The sequence below is a fragment of the Macaca thibetana genome, chromosome 2 (assembly GCF_024542745.1).
Source record: "Macaca thibetana thibetana isolate TM-01 chromosome 2, ASM2454274v1, whole genome shotgun sequence".
Lineage (NCBI taxonomy): Eukaryota > Metazoa > Chordata > Mammalia > Primates > Cercopithecidae > Macaca > Macaca thibetana.
The window spans coordinates 104,477,512-104,499,243 of NC_065579.1; the positions used below are offsets into that span (position 1 = coordinate 104,477,512).

The window sequence follows — 21,732 nt, forward strand, 5'->3', positions numbered from 1 at the left end:
CTCAACCTCCTGGGCTCAAGCAATCCTCCCGCCTCAGCCTCCAGAGTGGCAGGGGCCACAGGCGCACACCACCGTGCCCAGCTAGTTTTTTATAGATTTTGTTTGTTTGCTTGTTTTTTTGAGACAGAGTCTTGCTCTGTATCCCAGGCTGGAGTGCAGTTGCACAATCTTGGCTCACTGCAAGCTCTGCCTCCCAGGTTCAAGCAATTCTCATGCCTCAGCCTCCCAAGTAACTGGGATTGATTACAGGCGCGGGGCCACCACACCTGGCTAATTTTTGTGCTTTTTGGTAGAGATGGGATTTCCACATATTGGCCAGGCTAGTCTTGAATTCCTGACCCAAGTGATCTGCCCACCTCGGTCTCCCCAAGTGCTGGGATTACAGACGTGAGCCACTGTGCGTGGTCCAAGTATTTGGCTTTGATTCTCAACAAAGTATGGAGAGTGATGAGTGAGAGAGGCAGAACCTGGCTTCCATCTTAACAGGGCCCCTCTGCTGGCCCAGGAAGCGAAAAGCGGCCACCTGATATTTCATGTGTTTTGAGGGTGAAGTTTAACGTATTTGCTTGGCCGGGCACAGAGGCTCATGCCTGTAATCCCAGCACTTTGGGAGGCTGAGGCGGGCGAATCACAAGGTCAGGAGATCGAGACCATCCTGGCTAACACGGTAAAACTCCGTCTCTACTAAAAATAGAAAAAATTAGCCGGGCGTGGTGGCGGGTGCCTGTAGCTCCAGCTACATGGGAGGCTGAGGCAGGAGAATGGCGTGAGCCCGAGAGGCGGAGCTTGCAGTGAGCTGAGATCACGCCACTGCACTCCGGCCTGGGCCACAGAGTGAGACTCCATCTCAAAAAAAAAAAAAAAAAAGGCCGGGCGCTGTGGCTCAAGCCTGTAATCCCAGCACTTTGGGAGGCCGAGACGGGCAGATCCCGAGGTCAGGAGATCGAGACCATCCTGGCTAACATGGTGAAACCCCGTCTCTACTAAAAAATACAAAAAACTAGCCTGGCGAGGTGGCGGGTGCCTATAGTCCCAGCTACATGGAAGGCTGAGGCAGGAGAATGGTGTAAACCCGGGAGGCATAGCTTGCAGTGAGCTGAGATCCGGCCACTGCACTCCAGCCTGGGCGACAGAGTGAGACTCCGTCTCAAAAAAAAAGTATTTGCTGTTGGTTTGGGTGTGGATGAGAGAGAAAGAGTTCAGGCTGAAAGGATAGAGCCGACCCCGCTAAGCTGAAGGAAGCTGAGAGGTTGCTAGTGTGGGCCACCTGTTTGGGTTCCTGATTCAACGTTTATTCCACACAGGCAGGGGCTCCTCAGCCAGGCTCCCTCCCACTTCACCCCTATCACTTTCATGGCTGGGGCTGCCCAATCATTACTGACCCAGGGCCTAAGTACCCAGAGACAAAACCCCTGCCACTGCTCCCACCCCGACTCTTACTGGGGAGGCCTCTCCAGAGCCAGATACTGAGCTCTAGGCCCAGGACTGGGCTCCCCAGTGGGGGCTGGGCAGGCCCAAGGGAGTGAGGGACGGCTGTCTGGCCTCTGTCTAAACAGGATGTGCTCAGGCTGGCCGACAGTCACAGGTCACTTCGAAGCCAGCCTAGCTTAGGCCCACTCAACCCCACCTCTCTTACTGTCCAACACACACATAGACACACACATGCATAGACACACAGAATGAGGGGTGTGGGGTAACAGGCAAGGATCTCAGTGCCCCGTATCCCTTTCTCTACCACTCGCTCTGAACTCACATGGAAGCAGTTGCTGATAGATTCATGTGGGGCCAACTGGGAGAACACAGAGGGATCTGGGTCCCCAGGGCAGGATCTTTTAGTGTCTGAAAAGGGGTGCAGGACCTGCAGGGGCCCAGTGAAGCTCCTGACCCAGCCATGAGGACTGGCTTCCTGGGAGATGATACCTGTCCAGATCTAGAAGGAGACAAGAAAGACATTCCAGGTACAGGGGAACAGCATGTGCCAAGGCCCAGAGGTGAGAGTCTAGAGCTCCTGGAAGAGGCTCGGGATGCCTGAGGGGCCCAGTGCGGGAGGGGGATGAAGAAGGGAGACTGAGCCTGTGCTGTAAAGGGCAATGTTTATTGGTGAAGGAGGCAGCCAAGGGGCCAGGTCTAGAGGAAACACAGGGTTTAGACTGGTGCTGAAGTCCGGGAAGAACATTCGTGGTAGAGGGACCAACAGCAGAGACAGCTTGGAGGCAGCTTTGGGGAGCAGCCAGGTCATTCCAGCTTTTGATCGGCTCACAGCCAGCCCCTGGGGCAGGCCGGGCAGGAGAAGACTGCACACGGAACCTCATCCTGGCCCGGGGCCACGGTGAGTCCCCATGGCCTGCCCCCTCCTGGTGCCGCCTAACCGGCTGCCCCGAGCCCCCTCTCCAGCCCCCTTCCCAACACTCCCCCTCCCTGAGATCCAGTTCCGGGTGGGTGGGGGTTGGGCCGGAGAGCAGGCAGCAGCGCCTGGGGCAGGGGAGATGAGAAAACCAGAAAGCGAGGAAACCTGAGCCAGCGACGCTGGGGCTGGGCAGGCCAGGGCCTGCTCGGCCTGCCAAGCCCGGGGAACAGGTTCCCCCCAAGACTGGGTCAGGGGAGGAGGTGAGGGAGTGCCAGTGTGGCTGCCACCCTCAACCAATGGGGATGGAGGGTCTCTGAGGCCCAGGCCCTCCAAATCCAGCCTTCGTGTGCGGAGGCCAGGAGGGCAGGCCCCAGTGCACCTCCAGGCTTCCTTCTCCCCACCTGATGTGAGCCATGGGGAGGCAGACGACAGGGACCTGCAGCAGGAGGCCGGAGGCTACAGTTCAGTCCCTATGCATCCTGGAAGAGCCAAAAGGAAGAGAAACAGGCACAACCACTGCCAGAAACAAAGTCCAGGCCAGGGTGAAGGGCAGGGTGTATTTGCGGGAGGAAACCTTCAAGGTTTTCCTGCCCATTGCTGGCACCATCATCCAGGTGGGGCCTGGGTCAATGACTCCCCAGTTGTAACCCTCACTTTTGGCTCGACCCCTCACAAGCTCCAGGACCTCAAGACTACGAAGTCCACCCTGAAGTGACTGGGGGACCTCTGTCCTGAATTCACCCAGATCTGAGTGCAGTGTCTCCCAGGCACCTGGGGCCCATCTGGGAAGGAGGAGGAGGCTGCCCCAGGAGGGGATTCCAGAGGCGGATTCAGTGCAGGGGCTGGACCTGGCCTAACCATCTATGTCTGCACACACCTCTTCACTTGTGTGACCAGCCTAGCACCAGGGTGGGCCATGGGGGAGGCTGAATGAGACCCAGGCCTAAGATCTGGGTGTCCTACCCGACAGGAGGAAGGTCAGGCTGGCGGGAAGTCAGCCTGGCTGTCTCCCTTCAGATGACCCCACAGGGCATCCTGGGTGGTTCTCAGGTGGAGTTAGAACAGCGGAGTGGCTTCTGGAGAGGATGACAGAAGGATTATGGGTGTCAAGGAGAGCACATGGTGGGGGGCAGCCAGTTCAGAGGAGCTGGGAGTAGGGCAGGGAGCTGACTCCCTGACTCTTGGCTTCTTGGCTGTGTTCCTTCTCTGATCTGGTGCTGCAGGGATTTGCTCTCTTATTCATTTGATAAAGATGCATGGAGTTCCAGAAGCGCCCTGTGGGACTCCAGCATGCATCCAGCTCCTGTGTGCCTATCAGGGTTGCAGGCCCTTGGCTCCATGTGGGCCCCGCAGTCTGGCCATCCTCTCCTGGAGCTTTCCCACAGCCACTGAAAATGCCTTCTCCAGGCACCACAGCCTTGTGGCTCCAGGCCTCTCGCCACCCTCCCCACCTCCCCACTCTCCTCCCTCTTCCTCAATCAACTGTACAATGGGGACAACAGGGCCTGCTTTTCAGCCCAATTGTGAACCACCTGGGGGTGAATAACTGCAAAACTTGCTGGCATGGAAAGCCTCCCAACCTGGTATCCAGAGCTGGTTTCAAGGGGTCTATGGACCCCTGAAATTGAAGACAAAATTGTGAAAAGCTATGCAATATTCCCCTGGTTAATATAATATACCTCGGAAATAAGGCGGGTTTGGTTCCAGACCACCACAAAAAACTCACATTGTAATAAAGCAACTCACAGATTTTTTTGGTTTCCCAGTGCATATAAAAGCCATGTTTACACTATACTGTAGTCTGTTAAGTGTGTGATAGCATTATGTCTAAAAAATGTACACATCTTAATTAAAAAATACTTTATTGCTAAACAATGCTAATGAAGTGAGCACATGCTGTTGGGAAAATGGTGCTGGCAGAAAGACTTGTTCAACACAGAGTTGCCACAAACCGTCAACTGCAAAAAACACAATATCTGCAAAACGCGATAAACCACAATAAAATGAGCTCTGCTGATATGTATATGCACACACACGCACAAACTATAACAACATATTATAATGATACAAAATGCTCACCCCAGCACTGACACAGAGCAAGGACTCAGTGTGGATTCACTGCTGCAATAACAATTTTTTTTTGTATGATTATTCAGCCCTCTCGAATTGCTTAGGAAGGATTTGGCATTCCACCCTATGTAGCCAGGCTCAATTCTAGTTCTTTGCCCTGTTCCTGGCCCCCTTCCCTGGTCCACCTGCCATTGAAGGCCTCTGTGTGCTGGACCTATTCTGTGTGTCTGAGTGGAACTTCATGAACAGATCAACTGAGCCTCTTTCCTTCCCAACCCAGTACGCTGGAGTCTCTGGCAAGTCCTGACAGCTCTTCTGTGCTAACCAGCATGATGCTGATGATGCTGGGGATGGTGATAGAAGTGGCCAGGCTATAAGGAGACCATGGAGGCTGTGAGAGGATGGAAGGGATGGCGTTGGAAGCCATAGAGATGGTGGCCTAAGCTGTATTGGTGATGGTGGTGCAGTGGTGGTGACCTCAGGAGTGACCCCCATACAGATGAGTGGGGATGAGGAGAGATGGTTTGTCACAGTGCTTTCAATAAGGTGTGATAAAGGGGAGAGGTGCATGTGCTGTCACGGCAGCTCCATAACCCCAGGCTGGTGTTTGCTCACCTCAAATGCCCTGCCTTTGCTTGGAGCATGAGGAAGCACTCATAAGTCCTGAGTCAGGAGACCCTCAGCAGGATCCCTAGTGCCCCGCTCCACCCTGCACTTGGAGTCAACCAGTCAATGGATCAGAGGGAGACAGGTCTTTTCCTGGAGGTCTTGCTAGCCAGGAAGAGAAGTGGGAGGAGGAAGAGGGCAGAGAGGAGGAGTGAGAAGAAAAAGAGAAAGGAGAAAGAGGGGAAAGAGCAGGAAGAAGGAGGAGGAAGAAGAGAAGGAAATGCATGGGGTGGAGGAAGAGGAGGGAGAGGAGGAGAGGGCAGAGAAAGAAAAATCCAGGAGAAGGGAGGAGAAGGAGGAAAAGGAGGGAGATGGAAAAGAGGGAGAAGAGGAGAGAGGAAGAGGGAGAAGAGAGGGGAGAAAGCAGGAGAGGCAGAGGGAGAAGAGGAGGAGAAAGGAGAGAGGAGAAAGAGGAAGGAACAGAAGACAGAACAGGAAGAGGATGAAGGAGAGGACAAAGGGCCAATGCTCCTGGGGGCCTCCGCAGAATGCCTGGGGCAGGGCTGAGAAGTGGTCCTGGTGGTGAGGCCATGACCTTGGAAAGTTCAGAGGGTCCCTTCCTAGGGGTCACGGTAGGCCCTTCTTAGTTGCTGAGCCCTTGGCTCATCACCAGGCCATTTGAAAGCAAGTGTCCCCTTGAGGAGAGAAGGTGCTAGCTAATCTGGCCTCTCTAAGGTATGGAACTATAAGGAGAGTCTGTGGGAGCTGCTGGCCTGAAATAGGGGCTGGCGATTGAGGTGATCACAGGGAGTCGTTGAATGGCTGGAGAGAGCTGTGTGGCTGGGCTGCCCCCGACCTGGCCTAGGCTAGAGGCTGAGCCCGCGGGAAGGTCCGGCGGTGTCAGCCGACCCAGGGGCTGCACCGCCACCTGCTGAGCAGCCCGGGCAGTCAGGGGTTCTGCGCCGCGGGGCCCACGCACGGGACCAGGGGCGCGCCGGCAGCGAGTGGGAATGAGGGGTGCGTAAGGGGGTGCTCAGGTGAGCGCAGGCTCGTTGCTCCCTGGCGCGCCAGCCCTTCTCGCCAGGGAGTTGGGTGCCCGGGTAAACACCAGGCGCGATGTGTGCGGTGTATTCACAGAGAGACAAAGCCAGGGCGGGGCGGGGGCGCCGCCCGCGAAGCGGGGGCGGGGGCGGGGGCGCGGGGTGCAGACTAGCCTCCCCCGGCGCGGGGTGCCCACAGCCTGTGAACCCTGAGCCCGGCCCACGGACAGGTGGAGCGGGGGCGGGGCGGTGGCTGGGCGGGTCCCGCCCCGGGGGTGGGGCTGGGAGGGCCGGGCGGGGCGGGGCTGCGCTATGCAAATATCGCCCACGGGCGGCCAATTGCCGGCGCTCCCCGCGCGGCTCTGAGCGCCCCGTCCCGCCGGCGGCTGCGAGACCAGAGCGAGCGAACGAACCGCGGCCGTCCGGAGAGCCCCGAGCGCAGCGCAGGACCAGGGCACGCCGCGAGGAACCGTGCAGCCCGGCGCGGCCGCCCGGCCGGGGTCCAGCAGCCGGGAGAGCGCAGCGCTTCGAAGCCGAGTGCGCGCCACCGCCCGCGCCCCGCGCTGGGGAATGCGCCCTCGGCGCGCCGGCCAGGGGGCGCCCGCAGCCCGCCCCGTGGGAGGCGGCCCCGAGCGCCCCTGAGTCTTCCCATGGCCCGGGCTGGGGCCCGGGCCCTCGGCTGCTGACGCGCCCGAAGCCCGCGGAACCGGTTAAGCCGCGGCCGCGGCGCCGATCCCGGCTGAGGCGCAGCGGCGAGAGGTCGCTGGCAGGGCCATGGCCCCGGGGGGCCGCTAGCGCGGACCGGCCCAACGGGAACCGCTCCGTGCCGCCGCCGCCGCCCGGGCGCCCAGGCCCCGCCGCTGCGGAAGAGGTGAGTGCAGCGGGAACCGGGAGGGAGCGGGCAGGCGGCCGGGCCACCCCGCGACCCCTCTGGGACCCGCGGCACTGCAACTCCGCAGAAGTGTCCGGGGAGCGGGGCTCGTCGAGCCGGGGGGCTGCCCGCGGACATAGGGGCGACAAGGCTAGGGTGGAATTCTTACCTGTCCTGGCGGCCCGGACCCCTTACCTACGGGGCGGCGTATGGATGTGTAGATGATGTGGCCTGCGGGGTCACCAATGTGCAAAGCAACTTTTTCCTGCAAGGTTCTGGATGGGTGCTTTCATACACCCCCTACCTTCACGCTTCTGGAGCGGGAGTTCCGATCCCCCTTCGCCTGCCTCAGCTCTCTCTCTCATTAACGCCTGAGGCAGCGCTCTTCCCCGTTGGTGCGCCTGCCCTACCTCAGTGTCTCTACTTGAGGACTGGTCAGCCCGAAGGGAAGCGCTATACTGGCAGTCCCCACGTGGGGGGTCTCCCAGATCAGCAGGGTGGGAGGACCTCCAGTCCTGAGGCATTTCTCCCAGCATTGTGCCAGCCCCTTGACTGCCAGCTGCCACCTTGGGTTTGCTTTTACAGCAGAGTACTGCCTGGATTAGGGGCACGGCTGTATGTAGGGTGTAGGTGAGCTTGGAGAGCCTGTGGTCAATCCCTAGTTTGAACCAGGGGTCCCATTGGTGAAGTGGGCAGGGGATGGCGGGGGCTTGGTGGGCTTGCCTCAGCAGATGGGACAGGAGGGTATCGAAGTGGCCTAGGAATGAGGCAGTGCTGGCAGGAGTTGGCTGGAGCTGGGGCTGGGGGCCCCACTAGATAAATAACTCCTAATTCTTGAGATAGCTGTGTTTTGCCACCAGAACATTACCGCTTGGGGGAGGTGAGGGACACTCCAACCAAAGACACTAGTATGTCCACCCTGAAGCTGGGCCAGGTTGGGGACCTCTGTCCTCCTGAATTCACCCAGATAGTCTCCCAGTAGTTGTTATCCTAGTTGCAGAGAAGGGAAAACTGCACCCAGGGGTTGGGAGCCTCATCTCAGCCCAGGGGGTTGAGGCCTCTTCCCAGGCTACCCAGGGGGTGTGCCAGGACCCCATAGGGTATAGTGTCTAAGCAGGCGGGGGCACAGGCACGCCTACTCCTGCTGCTCCCCCTCAGCTCCGAAGGAGCCAGGCCCGGAAGTGGGGAGGTGGGGGCTGGAGAGAAAGCAGGGGCCAGAGAGAAGGCGGCAGCCCAGCCTCAGCCACTCTCTGCTCAGCATACCTTGGGGGGAAGATGGAGCCAGGCTCAGGTGACCTTGACTGGGAAACCCTGGCCACAAAAGGGGGGTTTCAGTCCCAGCTATGCTGGGGTGGCTCTGCTTCCTGGTCCTTGAGGTGTTGGGGGATGGGGAAGCTGAGGAGCCAAGAAGGAGATAAAGCTCTTGTTGAAGCGGGGGAGGGAATCTGAGGGGCTGGGTAGTGGGTGGGGTGCTGTTGATAATCTCCCCATGTTCCCCCACGGCCCCTGTTCCTGCCTCCCTTCCATCCAGGCAGTCCTCAGCTCGGAGGAGCCAACCTCCCTTCCTGGAGGCAGGCCGTCCACCCCCACCCCCAACTCCAAGCCTGGGTGGTCTGGATTCCGCTGGACAGTTTGACCACCTGGCCCCCTGTCCCGCCCCAGGTGCCACCGGACTCCTTCCTCTGGCCGCCTCTTCCCTGCACCCCTTGCCAGCCCCAGCTCCACGTTTCTTTGTTCAAGCGTCTCTCCTCCGTCCCTCCCTCTCTCCTCCCTCTCTCCTCCTCCCTCCCGCCTGCCTCCCTCTCTTGCTCCCTCCCACCAGCTTTTTTCCCTCCTTCCCTGCTTTCCTCCTGGTGGGCTCCCAGGTGGCGGTGGCTGTTCCTCCTCTGTCCACTGACCTGGGCTTGGTGTGACTTGGGGGCTTTTCTGGGGCTGGGGCTGGATGACAGACATCTCGGGACTGGCAGAGGGGAAGGCACTCTGGGAGTGCCCTCCCTTTCCCTCTCTGTCCTTCTTCTCCTTTTCTTCCTTCCCTCTCCTTCTTTCCCCCACCTGCCAGGCTGCCCAAGAAGGGGGCTGGACTTGAGACTGAGGCCCCAGCAGACTTGAGCACCCCCCCATTCACCTCTTTAAAGGGCCAAAGCATTTGGATGGGAAGTCCCTGTAGGGACCCAGTAGAAAGACTCCCCACCTATCTGAACACATTGGGTGACTCCAATCCTGTCCTTGGTGACACTGACTTCGTCACCATGAACATGGATGCAGGAAAAAATGAGGTCATGGGGAGCGGGGAGGCGGGAGGCAGGTTGACACAAGCCCCGGATACATAGTATCGAAGCTCTCTGAGGGACTCAGACAGCATCTTGCGCCAGGACAGTATCTCCCAGCTCCCCTGAGCCCCACCCCACTAGCAGGTCAAGTTCTTGAGCAAACTCATGCTTGTAAGGACGTGTGTGGACCTGCAAGTGTGAACGTGTGCATATCCACAACTGTTATCAGGGCCTCCCAGGTGCACCTGGAGGGTGACGGTGGCTGCACAGCCATTTCTCCCACCTGCCCCCACTTCTCAGAGCCTGCCATTCAATCAGCACTAGCTTTGTGCCTCCCAGACCTGGGAAGGGGCTGGTTCTTTTTCCCCCGTCCCCCAGTCAGCCTCCCCAGGAGGGAACATATGTGATGGGGGATCTGGAAGGACCATGAGCAGCGTGCCAGGCCCTCAGGAGAGAACATACACACAGAGGGCACTGCATAAGGAGTGGACCAAGAGGCTGAAGCTGCACTTCCTGTCTGAGGAGCCATGAGTGGTTTGCCTTGGCAGGAGAGGCAAGGGCTGGGGGAGGTGGGTCTAGGGATGTCATCAGGGTCTGATGAGTGGGGCCTAAGAGTCAGACTGCAGCCTGGGCCTCTTGCCTCAGCATTGAGCAGCTATGGCAGCGGAGTCCCAGGCCATAGTACTGCCAACTCCCATCCCAGTGTCCTAGAGATGGGCCTGGGATCCTGCCTGCCATGGAAGAAGGGAGTACACAGGGCAGATCTGGGGGATGGGGCTCATGTTTTCAGTCTGGATGCCCCCACCCGCAGTGCATCCGGTTGGGGGGGATGGTAGGAGTTGGCGCTGGTTTGTGCCGGGAGGGAGCAATATGTTCTGACAACTGGTGCTGGGCTGCGTTTACCCAACAGCCAGCCTGCCTGGGGAGACAATATTTGAAAAACAGTATTGAAACTTGGACCTGCTGGGGCTGTGGAGGATTCTGAAGGGGGCAATGCCGCTGGCCCAGATCCAGCCCCAGGCCCACTGGCCATCCTATCTTCCCTTCTTTGCCCTCTAGAGGCGGAACTGGAAGTTTTCCCTGGCAGGAAGTCCTTCTGCCTGTCTGACCTGGGTCTCTCCTGCTTTGATTTTAGTAAAAGTGGACTCTGCCATTCTCTGCCTTTCCTTTTCTGACTGGTGCTCCCTCTCTTCCATCTTGGGCTGTCTGCATGTGTTTCATTCCCCCACTCTCTCCTGTGCCTCCCCTCTACCGCAATAATCAGGTCCAGGTTTCTCTGTACTGGGAGAAGACCTGTGGCTGGAGCAGGCAGGGGTGCACCCCATCTGTTCCCCCATTCCTCCAGGTGGGAGGGAGAAGGAGTAACCCACTTTATTGGGCGTGGATGCAGGGGAGAAAGGAGAAAGCATGCTGGGAGCTGGAAAGAGCACTAAGATCACCTAGTTGGGCTGGGCCCTGTGAATGGAATTCAGCATGCTATGAGGGGTAGGGTTTGAGTCTCTAGCAGCCCCCATCAGTTCTGGGGACCCCAGGCTGGGGCCCATCGGTACTATCTCCCCAGACAAAGGCAGGCCAAACAACGCATATGAGGTGTGCACACAGGGGCATTCATGGCCCCAGGCTGGGGGTGGAAGCGTGGAGGTACCCATCAACCTCTTTGTTCACCTTGGATAGAAAATGAACAAGGGAAATGTTGGTAGGGTCAGACTCCCCCATCTGCCTCACACATTCCAATCTTTTTTTCCCCTTCCCAGGTGTCTAGAGAGTGGAGCCTGCCTTCTGGGCCCTAGGCCCCTCCCACAATGCTTGTCGCAGGTCTTCTTCTCTGGGCTTGCCTACTGACTGGGGCCTGGCCAGCCTTCCCCACCCAGGACCACTTCCCAGCCACACCCCGGGTCCGGCTCTCATTCAAAGGTAAGAAGCTGTTTTGTTCTTCCCCAGAAATCATCCTCTCTTTACAATAGCGCTTGGCTCCTCTGCACACGAGAGAGAGGGTGGGTCAGGACAAAACCAGGACAAATTGTACAGCCACATAGGTTGTAGGGGAGAAGGGGGACTAGGGAGGTGGTGACTTGCTGAGAAAGGCTAGAGAACTGACCCACTTAGACACTTAGCAAAAGAGTCCAGAGTCTGGGCATCTTCCGGAGTCAGACTGTGGGTTCCTGAGCTGGGTGGCCTGGGGTCTGTAGGGCATGTCTCTCTGTATGATAATCGGAGAGGTGGCAATGTCACTCCTTCCAAACTTGTGTCTGCTGCGGCCCCTCCTTGCCACTGCTATGCATCTGGTCCTGCCCTGAGCAGCCCCTGGGGTGGAAGGTCAGGCAGTTGGGCAGACACTGGAGCCTCTGGAAGAGCAGGACCTGCTCTCTTGGGGTGTGGATGCTCCAGGAGCCTTCCTACGGTTTCCAAGTTGGAAGGGTTCCTAGAATCTGGGAGGGGACTGTTGGCTGTGACTGGCAGGGAGGCCACCGGTGGGTTCAGGCAGAGTACATGCTACTGTTAGGGCCTGAGCTCCTGAGCTCCAGTGAGCACTTTGATGAGAAGTCACTGGGAGGTTTCAGTGATGGGCTGGGGTCTGCAGAGTGAGAGGCTGGTCGCCCACTCCATCACCATTGCACTTAACCCACTGGGCAGGTGCACGCACACGGTACACACATGGGTGTACAGATGGCTCACTTGAGAGCCACTTCCTCAAGAGTGTGTGTCGTCTGAAGAGTCTACCCTGGGCCCAGGGTGAGGGGCAGTGGCCATGCTGGGGCCTGGGGGACCTGGGGTCATTGGGAGTTCTCAGCCTTGGCCCTCCTCTGGCCAGAGGTAACTTCATCCAGCCGCCTGCCCTGGGTGGGGTCGACTCAGCCCTGGCTGGCCAGATTTCCGGGCAGCCATATTGGGGTGAAAGGCTGGGGTGACCTTTCCTTCCTTGGGCTTGGCGGAGGCCCAGCCCCCACCTCACCATGTCCCCCAGCAGGGCCCCTCCCCTGGCCTTGTCCCACCCTGGCCCTTGACGGGAGGAGAGGGGGAGTAAGCTGCTTATCATCCCTCTTCCCAGTCACTGGTTCCTGGAATTTCTGAGGCTGTGCCTGGAAGGAGTCCCCTGCAGGGCCTAAGAAATGGGCTGAGAAGAGTTAATTTGTTTGGGCTGAAAAGCAGCCCCCTTCCCCGGCCCGGGAAGGTGAGATATTTATTCTGCTGATACCTCCACCCTTCCCTGGTGGAATTCTTCAGAGCAGATTAATAAATCTTGAAGGGGCCAGTTCCCCCGACCCCCTCCCTGGCCCAGGGTCTGGCAGTGAGAGTACAGTGTCTCCTCCCCCAACAGTGGAAGGGAGGGGTGGCTTGGTCTCCACACCCCTGGGACCTTGCGTCCACTCTGGGTGTTGTTTTTGTCATCATGCAAGCAAGCAGGAGGGGCAAGACAGAGAGAGGTCTTCCGTGTGCTCCTTCTAAGCCTCCCTGGACCTCCAGGGGCAAAGGCTTTTGTTCCTGTTTTCCAAAGAGAGAAACTGAGGCTCAGGCAAGGGCTGGGTCAAGGTCAGGCAAGAGGCAGAGGCAAAGCCAGAAATAGAACCCTGGTGTCCTGGCCTTGCCGGTGCCCACATTGCGTTGGGTCGATTCCCTCTCAATTAGCTCTGAAGCCGACACCCGCAGTGACTAAAAGCTGAGCTCGCTGGCAGCCAGCCTGGGTGCTGCCTGTCGTGGCTGCCTGGGGTGGGGCTGCAGCGTGCCTGGGGCCACCCATCCCAGGGCCCCTGTGCCTTTGCACAGGCAGGTTCCCCTGCCCTGAATGACCTTCCCTGTTCCGACCTGGCCTTGTGTCCTAATTTTGTGCTTAGACGTCACTTCCTACTATATGGCAGGCCCCGTGCTGAGTGCTGGGGACTCTGTGGTGAACAAGATGGGGTGCTCACAGTCAAGCTGGCAGAAAAAGCAATGGACACCCAGTTGGTCAGGGCCACCTGGGAGCCCAGCACCTGCTGTGTACCAGGCCCTGTGTATCCCCACACACTGGGTGGTCTCAGCCTGGTTATGCATACATGAAGTGGCCCTCAGTGAGGAGCAGGCCCTCACCAAGTGTGTGTGGAGTGAGAATGGAGACCAACACTTCAAGAAATGGCTCCCACCATCTTCCTCCCAGGGTACACGTGAGTGGCACAGAGAACGTTACTCTCAGAAGCACTGCTGGTCACTGTGGCTCCGTGTCATAGTTATTTCATCTGTGCCTTGGATAGACATGGCAGTTGACACCCCAGGCCTACAGGAGCTCAGGCTGGGCACTCCCTGCCCTGCCCTGGGTCCTGCTGCAGTGGGGAGGTGCCAGTTCCCGCCTGGGTAGGGCTGGACCCTCCAAACTGGAGGTCCTGGCATAAGAGGCCATACTGCCCAGGGAACAAAGGCAGGAACTGGGCCAGGCTTGGGTTTGCTGCCCGCCCATCCGCCTGGGCACCCCAGCCAGGTCTAGAGCCAGGAGGGTGTGAGGGTCAAGCAGCCCAGGGTTCCCTCAGATTAGGGGCCTCCTATGGCCCAGCTTCGGGGCTTCAGCAGCACAGCCAAGATCAGGCAGAAGTGAGTCAAATGGAAAAGATTTCCAGGAGCAGGTGAGGGGTTTGTTCATTCCTCACTCTTGAGAGAGTGGAGCCTGGGCTGAAAGCCTGGACAGACCCTCCTTCCTTCACCCATCCATGCCTGGGCCTGGAGTCCCCTTCACCCCAGAATCACTGCCGGGTCTTAGAGAAAAAGCTCTTCCTTCCCCCACCCTGAGATGACCCAGGCTCTGGGGCAACACCTCCTTCTGTGGCAGCAGCAGGGAGGTGTGAGGGCCCTGCCAGGCCCTTTGTTCAGCCTGGGGAGTGTTTACTTTTTCCCAGGAAGCTACCCCACGACACACTGCTGCTGCCTGGGCTGGGTTTGGCCAAGGATTAGGGCCAAGAGATGCTTGGTGGGGTTGAAGGACCCTGTGATGACATGAGATGGTTGTGCTGCTAGGGAAGCTGAGGCAGGAGTAGGGAGAGGGAGCAGAAGGTCACCCTGCCAGGGGAGGTCAGGAAAGATGAACATAATCGAAATAGTAGTAGGAGCCCACGAGGATAACCAAGCAATGGTCCCTCCAAGGCCTGAGGAGGGTTTGCCTAGGTTTCCTGTGAGGAAGGAGGCTTGCAGGGGCCGAGCAGCTTCCCAGGTCACTCAGGAGCAGGACTGAGATGGAGCCTGGATCTGCCTGATGCCTGAGTCTGTCCCAGGACTGAGAGTGGAGGGCAGGGATGGTGGTGGTGCTGGAGGCACAGACCTTTCACATGAGCTAGGAACAAGGAAGATTCCAGTATTCTGCAGTTCTGGTTTAGCCTTCCTAGCCTCATTTCCCAAAGAAAGGGCTGGGGTTGCATTGGGCAGGCTCCTCATGCCCTCTGTCTGCTGAAGCAACAGAATTGGGGTTTGCTTATTTCCAGCCTATAAATCCAGCCCTCCATCACTCCAGCCCTTCCACTGAGCAGGGTCCCTAGGAAAGCCTCTCATGTCAGAGATGGGAACACCAGGGCCTAAGAGAGGAAAGGGCTCCTGTTCCAGAGCAGCCTGGAGTTTGGGTCCTCTGGGCCAATGGCCCAGAACAGTGCCACTGCTCACATCATTTGCATGTGGCATCAGAGGACCAAGGTTGTCAGGTTTGGAGATGATGAGGTTAGAGGTTAGGAAGGGTCACAGCCCATTGACTTCCGCTCAGGAGTTGGTGTGAGTTGAGGTGCCTCTAGCAAGCCTTGATGGGGCCTTAGCCCTCAGGCCTGGTGCAGGAGTAGGGGTGGGGCTGGAGAGCTAGAGGATCGGCTCTTGTCCCCCAGGGGCTCCTTGGCCAGCCAGAGCAAGGCATGGGCTTTGGTGGGGGAGGAGGGGGAGGAGGCCCAGGAGCTTTGAGGCCAGTGTGGCACCAGGGAGCTGGGTGGGAGTCAGGAGGCTCTGGCAGCTACAGTGGGGGTTGGAGCTCACAAGCCAGGGAGGGTGGGTGTTCCAGGATGATGAGGGAGGAAGGAAGACTCAAAGCATGAACTTGAGCCCAGATCCCTTGAGCCCAGATCTGGAGTTTCAGTTTTCTGGAAATGGGAGCTGCCTTACTCCTGAGAGACTTGGAAGTAGCCGCTTTGGAGTTGGGAGGTCCTGGAAGCTGCCCATCCCCCAACTGGCAAGGAATTGGTCTTTGGAGAGAATGGAGATAGGGTCCTTGTGCTTGCCTGAGAACCTGCCTGACGCCCAGCCTGGGTCAGCCAGGCCAGGCGCTGGGGCTTTCAGATGTGGCCTTCCAGATCCAGTGGAGCTTCAGATGGGACCGCCACTGGCTGGGCCTCCACAGCACAGGCCTTGTCTCTGGTTCCCTGGCATGATGCCTGCCCCTCCCTCCCTGGCTCCAGCTTCCCTTGGCACTAATCGAGGAGCTGGTGCATGCTCAAGGAGTAAATCATGTTCCTTGGCAGCCCCCGCTGCTTCGTAATCGTAAAGAATTTAAAGAGAAACCGCCAAGATAAAAATCTCACCCCAGCCCATAAAGGCATCTTTCACCCTGCAGCTTGGGAGACAGTGAACCTCAGAGTGGGCTCTTGGCTGTCTGCACCTGTGTGTATGCACCTCCGGCCCCTTGACCCCTCCAGAGGTGGTAATAGCTTAGAAGGTGGCTTTAGGGCCATGGGTACCTGGTCCTTGACTCCTGGGAGACCTCCATCTCCTCACTCAGGAGAGTGGAGTGCTTAAATTTGGTGTAATGCAGAAGTGGTGGTGGTCGCGGTTGAGCTGGCTGGTCTTAAAGGCAAAACCCAGTTCTACCAGTGTTAGCTGTGTAAGTCCGGCCAATTGGCTTAGCCCCTCTGAGCCCTGGTTTCTCCTGTGTAAGGTGGGAATGGCAGTGGCCCTGTGGAAGCAGCATCATGAGGGCTCAGACTTGCTTGCATCCTGGCCGCTGGTAGACCTTGCTTGGTGAACGTCATTCTATGTTCCCACTGCCTTTTCTGGAAAATGGGAGTAAGAATAATACTGGCCTCATTGTGTTGTCGGGAGGATTAGCTGTGTGAGTATGGTCACTGTGGAAGAAATCTCAGTCACCAGGAGCGATCCTAAGGCTGGTAGGCAGGGGAGGGCAGGTCCAGGGGCACGCCCCAAGGAGTCCCGGACTACCTCACCCCTTCCTCCAGAATTCTAACTTTTGGTAAGGGAGATGTTATTTGGAAATGATTCCAGGAAGGACCCTGAGCCCTGTGGGGTGGGTAGAGTAGGGTCAGGAGGAGGAAAATTCCTACGATGGGTATCTGGGCAGGCTTCTTGGAGGAGGCTGCATCTCGAGCAGGGGAGGGGAGGTTGTGGGGGAGGGAAGAACCGGAGCACAGGGAGGGTGCCTGTGGTGCAGCACCTGGGGAAGAGGACAGACGCTAGATGCAGTCTTGCTTTTGGGACAAAGATGTGGAGTTATACTTTCTGTTTCTGGTTTTTAAGCTCTTTTTCCTCATGGCAGAGGTACTAAATATGTATTGTGGAAAAATTCCAGTGATATGGATGCATTTGGCGGGAGTGATGCCTTGGAAGTAGCTCCCTAGAGACTGGCTCCAAGGCCTGGTTGGGGTGCACAGTTGGCTGCAATAACTCCTTCTGTGAATGCTGCTTCAGCTCCTACCGTGTGTGCTAGGGGTGACCAGACCTGGGCTAGTCACTCAGGCATCTGCAGGGCTGGGCAGAAAGCATGTTTGCCTGGCTTGGCCTGGTGCTATCCTGGGAATCTGAGCCCAGCCTCAAGGAGCCCTGGGAACTTTGGAGAAGCAGAGAGGATTCCTGCTGCATTTTTCTTAGAAATAGCAAGAGGGCCTTTGCCAGAGGCCTGGATGCCAGAAGGCTATGGTCTGAATCCAAAGCCTAGCTCACGTGGGTGCCAGAGCTTGGCAGGCCTACAGCCCCCCACCCAGGCTGCTGGGCAGCCCCAGGGAGTGGGTGGAGGCCTCCTGGGCTCCAGTCCCTGACCACTAGTCCTGACCCAGCAAAGAATGGGGTCTGGGCAGTGGCTGCTGGCCTAGGATTGGGGGGCTAGCCTGTTGGGGAAGGAGCAGGGCTCATCCGGGCTGACGGGCTGGGCTGACTTCTGGCACTCTCACCAGGCCGAGAGGAGCACTGGCTATCTGGTGCATCTCTGCAGGGCAAAGACAGACCCAAAGCAACCGGCCCCTCCGAGGATCAGGAAGCCTCAGCTCCGGATCCCCCTTCCCCCACTCTTCTTCCTTCCTTCCTCTCCCTACTCCCCCTTGCCTCCACCCCTCCCTTTGCCACCCCTCTTGGCTTCCTACCCGGACATGCTCTTTCCTCAGACGTCTCTGTACCCAGCCAAGAGCCTTGTTCCTTCCCACTTGGGGCTCGGTGCTGATGCCCTCATTTCCCCCCGGCCAGAGTCCACTGCCTGGTGTATCTGCTGTTCCGCCAGCACGGTTGCCTTCTAAGGGTCATACACTACGATTGGCAGAGCAGCTAGAATTTGGGAGCCCTTTGGGCTTCTACAGCCCCAAGGCTGAGTGGGTAGCACTTCAGGGGGCCTCTCCTGGGGCTGCCTGTACTGCCATTTTTATCAGCGCTGTCCTGGCTGGGCCCGAGGCCTGTGCAGCATGCTGACTGCCTGCCCTTGACTGGCTACCAGCTGAGTCCTGCTGAGGTCCTAACCCAGCCTCACTGCATCCTCCAAGGCTGACCCCAAGCACGCACCTGTCTGCCCTGTACCTTGGTTTCCCCATCAAAATGTTGGGGAGGGGCTAAGACTATCTGGAACATCCTGGAAATCTCTGGCTGGGTGATGTGAAGGGGCTGCAGGGACCACAGGAATCTGAGGAAGGCTGCAGAGATGGGGGCTGGGCCCGGGGCAGGGGGAGGGTCTTGACACCCACCAGCCTGTTGGTCCCATCCTGGCCTGTCTGTCTGGGTGATTTATCAGAGTAAATGAGCCATGGAGAGTTTGTTGTCTTTTGCAGTCATGGGGAGGAGGAGGTGGTGGAGGAAGGAGTGAGGGGTTTCCGGGCCAGGTCTGGAATGTGGGAGGAGGGGGTGGGTCCCCCGGGGGTCTCTGAAACTGGAGGCACTCACTGAATGGCCTTTTCACTCTCCCCACCTGAGAAATGGATCAGTGCAGCCCTCCCCTTCAGAGCGAGCCCCTCTTTCCACCCCGTTCATACTTCTTGGGGCACATTCCTGTGTGATCTGCTTGTCTGGTCACCTCCTCCCACCCCCTGCTCAGGGCCAGGTCTCGATCACAGTGTCCTTCCAAAGCTGAGCCGGAGCCCTGACTTGCCCAGCTGGTGAATGCCCAAATGTGTTCTCACAGGCAACCATGCATGCTGTTAAGTTCCAAGTGGGACGTCTAGGCCTCTGGAACTACTAGCCCAGGCCTAGGATGGTCAGGTGCATGGGACCATGGCGAAGGCAGGGTTCAGTGGAGGTGCTGAGGCCAGAGAGCCCCCATCTTTTGGGACAGAAGGTCAGAAGTCATTGGGTGTCCTTCGGGGATGAGGCGTGGACCCCTGGTTCTGGGCTGGCGAGTCAGGGAGTGATCCTGCTGCTCCATCACTTCTGGCTTTTCCTGGTTTGAGGCTGAGCTGTGCCCTCAGCCTATCCTGTCCTGGGCGGAGTAGGTGAGCGCTGGGGCGGAACGGGCGTGGGAACAGCATGCCTGGACCTGCTGGCCCCAGCCCCCTGCCCTCAGCCTTCAGTCACTGAAATGGGAGGGAAGTATACAGCAGCATTTTGGCCCAGCTGGGCTCTTACCCCTGTATGGTGTTTGCTGAACAGCTGGGATGTTTACAGTAGCCCTTGCAAAGGAGTCCCTTGTTCCAGGGGATTTCCCATCTTGAGGGTCCCTCTGGGGCTCTTCTGACCTCACCAACTCCCTGCACCCCTGGGATAGATGTGTCAGGGATACAGAGACCATAACCATCTCCACCCTTGCCATAGCCAGTGGCGTCTGTCCCCTTGGCCTCTGGCCTTGGCGTCCCTCTGCCCTGGAGGAGCCAACATTTCCCACTGCATTTCCTAGAGTGGCAGCTCTAGGTGGTGAAATACGGTAACTGGGTCCCCAGTTCAGACATTTAAATTAAATTCAGTCAGAGCGATTATTGAATAAAAACATGCGGAGTCATTTACATGTTAATTATGTTGAATGGACTACTAGACCATAATTAGTTGCTAATTGGGTGAGAGTGGCTGTAATTGGTTTTGTTGGCACTGACCTGGCTTACCTACCTGGGGGGAAGTGGGGGTTGGTGTGGGTGGCTCCTAGGGAGGCCCTCTGGGTCTCCAATCTGGAAGGCCTGGCTAGAGATGGTATGGGGGGGTCAGATCTCGAGGGGCTTAGGGTCAGAGGAACCTGGAACCTCTCCCCGGGGAGGGTACAACTGGGGTCTGGCTTGTAGGGTTCACATCCAGAGCATGGGGGGAAAAGGGGGAACTGAGGGAGCTACCCCAGATCAGGCTCCCGTGCCCAACCCCATGTGGGACCTGGGCTTGAACAAATGGTGAGTGCCCAAGAGTGGGTCTGTGGGAGCACAAGGCAGGTGTCACTTGGGTGTATCTCTGCACATGCTGGGCCCTGGGTTGGCCTGATCAGGGTGTCATTGGGGTGTAAGTGGGTGTGCCAAGCAGGGGGAAGGTACATGCAAAGGCATCTGGGCCTCTCTGCCCTCCCCACTTAGCTTGGCTGGGGTTCCCGGGGTTGTAGGTCTGTGGCCATGGACTGAGGCCTTCCGGCTGGCCGCTCATTAAAAGAGGATTAGGCTGAGAGCCAGGGGGCCAGCCCAGTCCCCAGGCCTTCCTCTGGGGCTCCTCACAGCTTTGGGGGAGTGATAAAAGGGCTCGGGCCACCCCTTCCTGGATCCTGTGGGAGTATCCAGTAGGAACCACCTGGGCCCTGCCATGCCTCTTGCTGCCACTGCTACCATAGCCTTGGCTACCTCAGTTTCCCTCCTCAGAAGGTCAGGAGGTCTGTCTTTCTGGTGGATGAAACACTGACAAAGACCCAGGCCTGTGCCTCCCCTTGGCCCCCAGTCCCATCTCTCTTCAGCTCAGGGATTAGGGCTGTACTGGCTCACTAGAGGTCAGAGGTCTGAGCTAGGCTGCAGGGATCTGTCTATCACCCCCAGTCCCCATCACTGCTGGGGGAGGTGATGCTGTCAGTCAGGGCCTGTTGCTTTGTGGGGCTATAACCAAGGGGGCGGGCTGCCCACCTTTGCTCCAAGACCCCTTTTTTGCAGCAGCCCATGCCTCATTGGACACAGACCTGATGTCCTGGAGACCAGCAGCAAGGGGTAGGGGCTGCCCACTTGGGGTCTTCGGGTAAGGGCTGTGGACACGCCTCCTCAGTGCCTGTCCTCGCCTGCCCCCACCTTTAAAGTAAGGCGTCACCAGCTGCTTCTCAGAGATGAGGGACCAGGGGTCCCCCAGGACCCAGCCCCCTGTGCCCTGAGAAGGTCCCGCCTCTGGACCTGCGCCAGGCTGCTTTGGGCCAGGACCCCAAGTGCTTGACGGCCACGAGAGAGTCCTAGAGGCCAGGAATGGCTGCGGAAATGAGGTGTCTGATGCCAGAAAAGGCTCTTCCTTCCCGATGACGGGAAAATCTTTCCCGGATGTCACCCCTCCCAACCTGTGCCCAGCCTGGGTGAGAGTATGGGGATGGGGAGCCCTTCCCAGGAGACAGCACCCAGGCACACCACCCTTCCTTCCCCTAAGGTCAAAGCTTATCCGGGCTGGAGTCCTGATCCCCACAGAACCCTTGATCGTGCCCAGCCCCTCCCTCAACGTTGCCATGGCATTTGAGGAGGCATGGCGCTCCTGCTGCCAGAGCCGGGCGTGGGACAGGTGGAGCAGATATGGGGACTGGCCTGAGGATATGACCAGACTGGGTCTTCATCAGTCCTGCCCCCCATTGATGCCACCTCAGGTCCCAGGTTCCTTTGTTCCTTCTGTCCCAAGTCCCTGTCCCTTAAGGGAGCTGGGGCCTGGTAGGATCTGGTCCCTGCCGACGGCAGGTTTTAGAGGAGGATACACAGGGCTACTTGCTCACCCCCTGCTCTGATCCAGGCTTCTTGGAGGAATGAAGGCTCCCAGTTCCTTTGCCTCATGGTGGAGTGGGGAGCAGGGGACAGGACACCAGTTTTGCCTCTCACCCTGTGACCTGGGGTGAGTACCACTCTCCTTTGGGCCTCAGTCTTCCTGTCTGCAGCTGGGAGTACAGGGCTGTCACAGGGCCTCTTGTTTCAATTTTCACGTACAATCTGGCATGAGTGGGATAAGAAGTCCAGCTGTGGGTTGAGAAGGCTGGAACTTTATACCTTCTTTGCTCTGGGACCCGGGGAAGTTCCCACCCCTCTCCACCTTGGTTCCTCTCTGGTAGTCTGGGTTTGGATGAATGATTTGGGATTTAGCTCTACTCCTGTAGGTTGGGGTTGGGGTAGGGACACCCTGGAGTTGGGAAGGCTGGAGCTGAGTCCACAGGAGGCCCCTTCCTGCCTTATAGCCCTCTCTGCTCCCCAG

At 58.2% G+C, this 21,732-nt stretch overlaps 1 protein-coding gene across 3 annotated transcripts in view; it reads left to right on the forward strand.

Annotated features, from left to right (window-relative positions):
- The first annotated feature begins 6,693 nt into the window (after window positions 1-6,693).
- SEMA3F (semaphorin 3F) overlaps window positions 6,694-21,732 on the forward strand; it is a 34,219-nt gene continuing 19,180 nt past the window's right edge. The window contains exons 1-2 of one of the 3 annotated variants that reach the window (XM_050780790.1): window positions 6,694-6,934; window positions 10,959-11,118. In XM_050780790.1, the coding sequence (XP_050636747.1) occupies window positions 11,007-11,118 (112 nt within the window). In that variant the 5' untranslated portion in view covers window positions 6,694-6,934; window positions 10,959-11,006. Of the gene's footprint in view, window positions 6,935-8,168; window positions 8,226-10,958; window positions 11,119-21,732 lie in introns of those variants that run through there. The other 2 variants (XM_050780792.1, XM_050780789.1) reach the window with 2 other exon arrangements.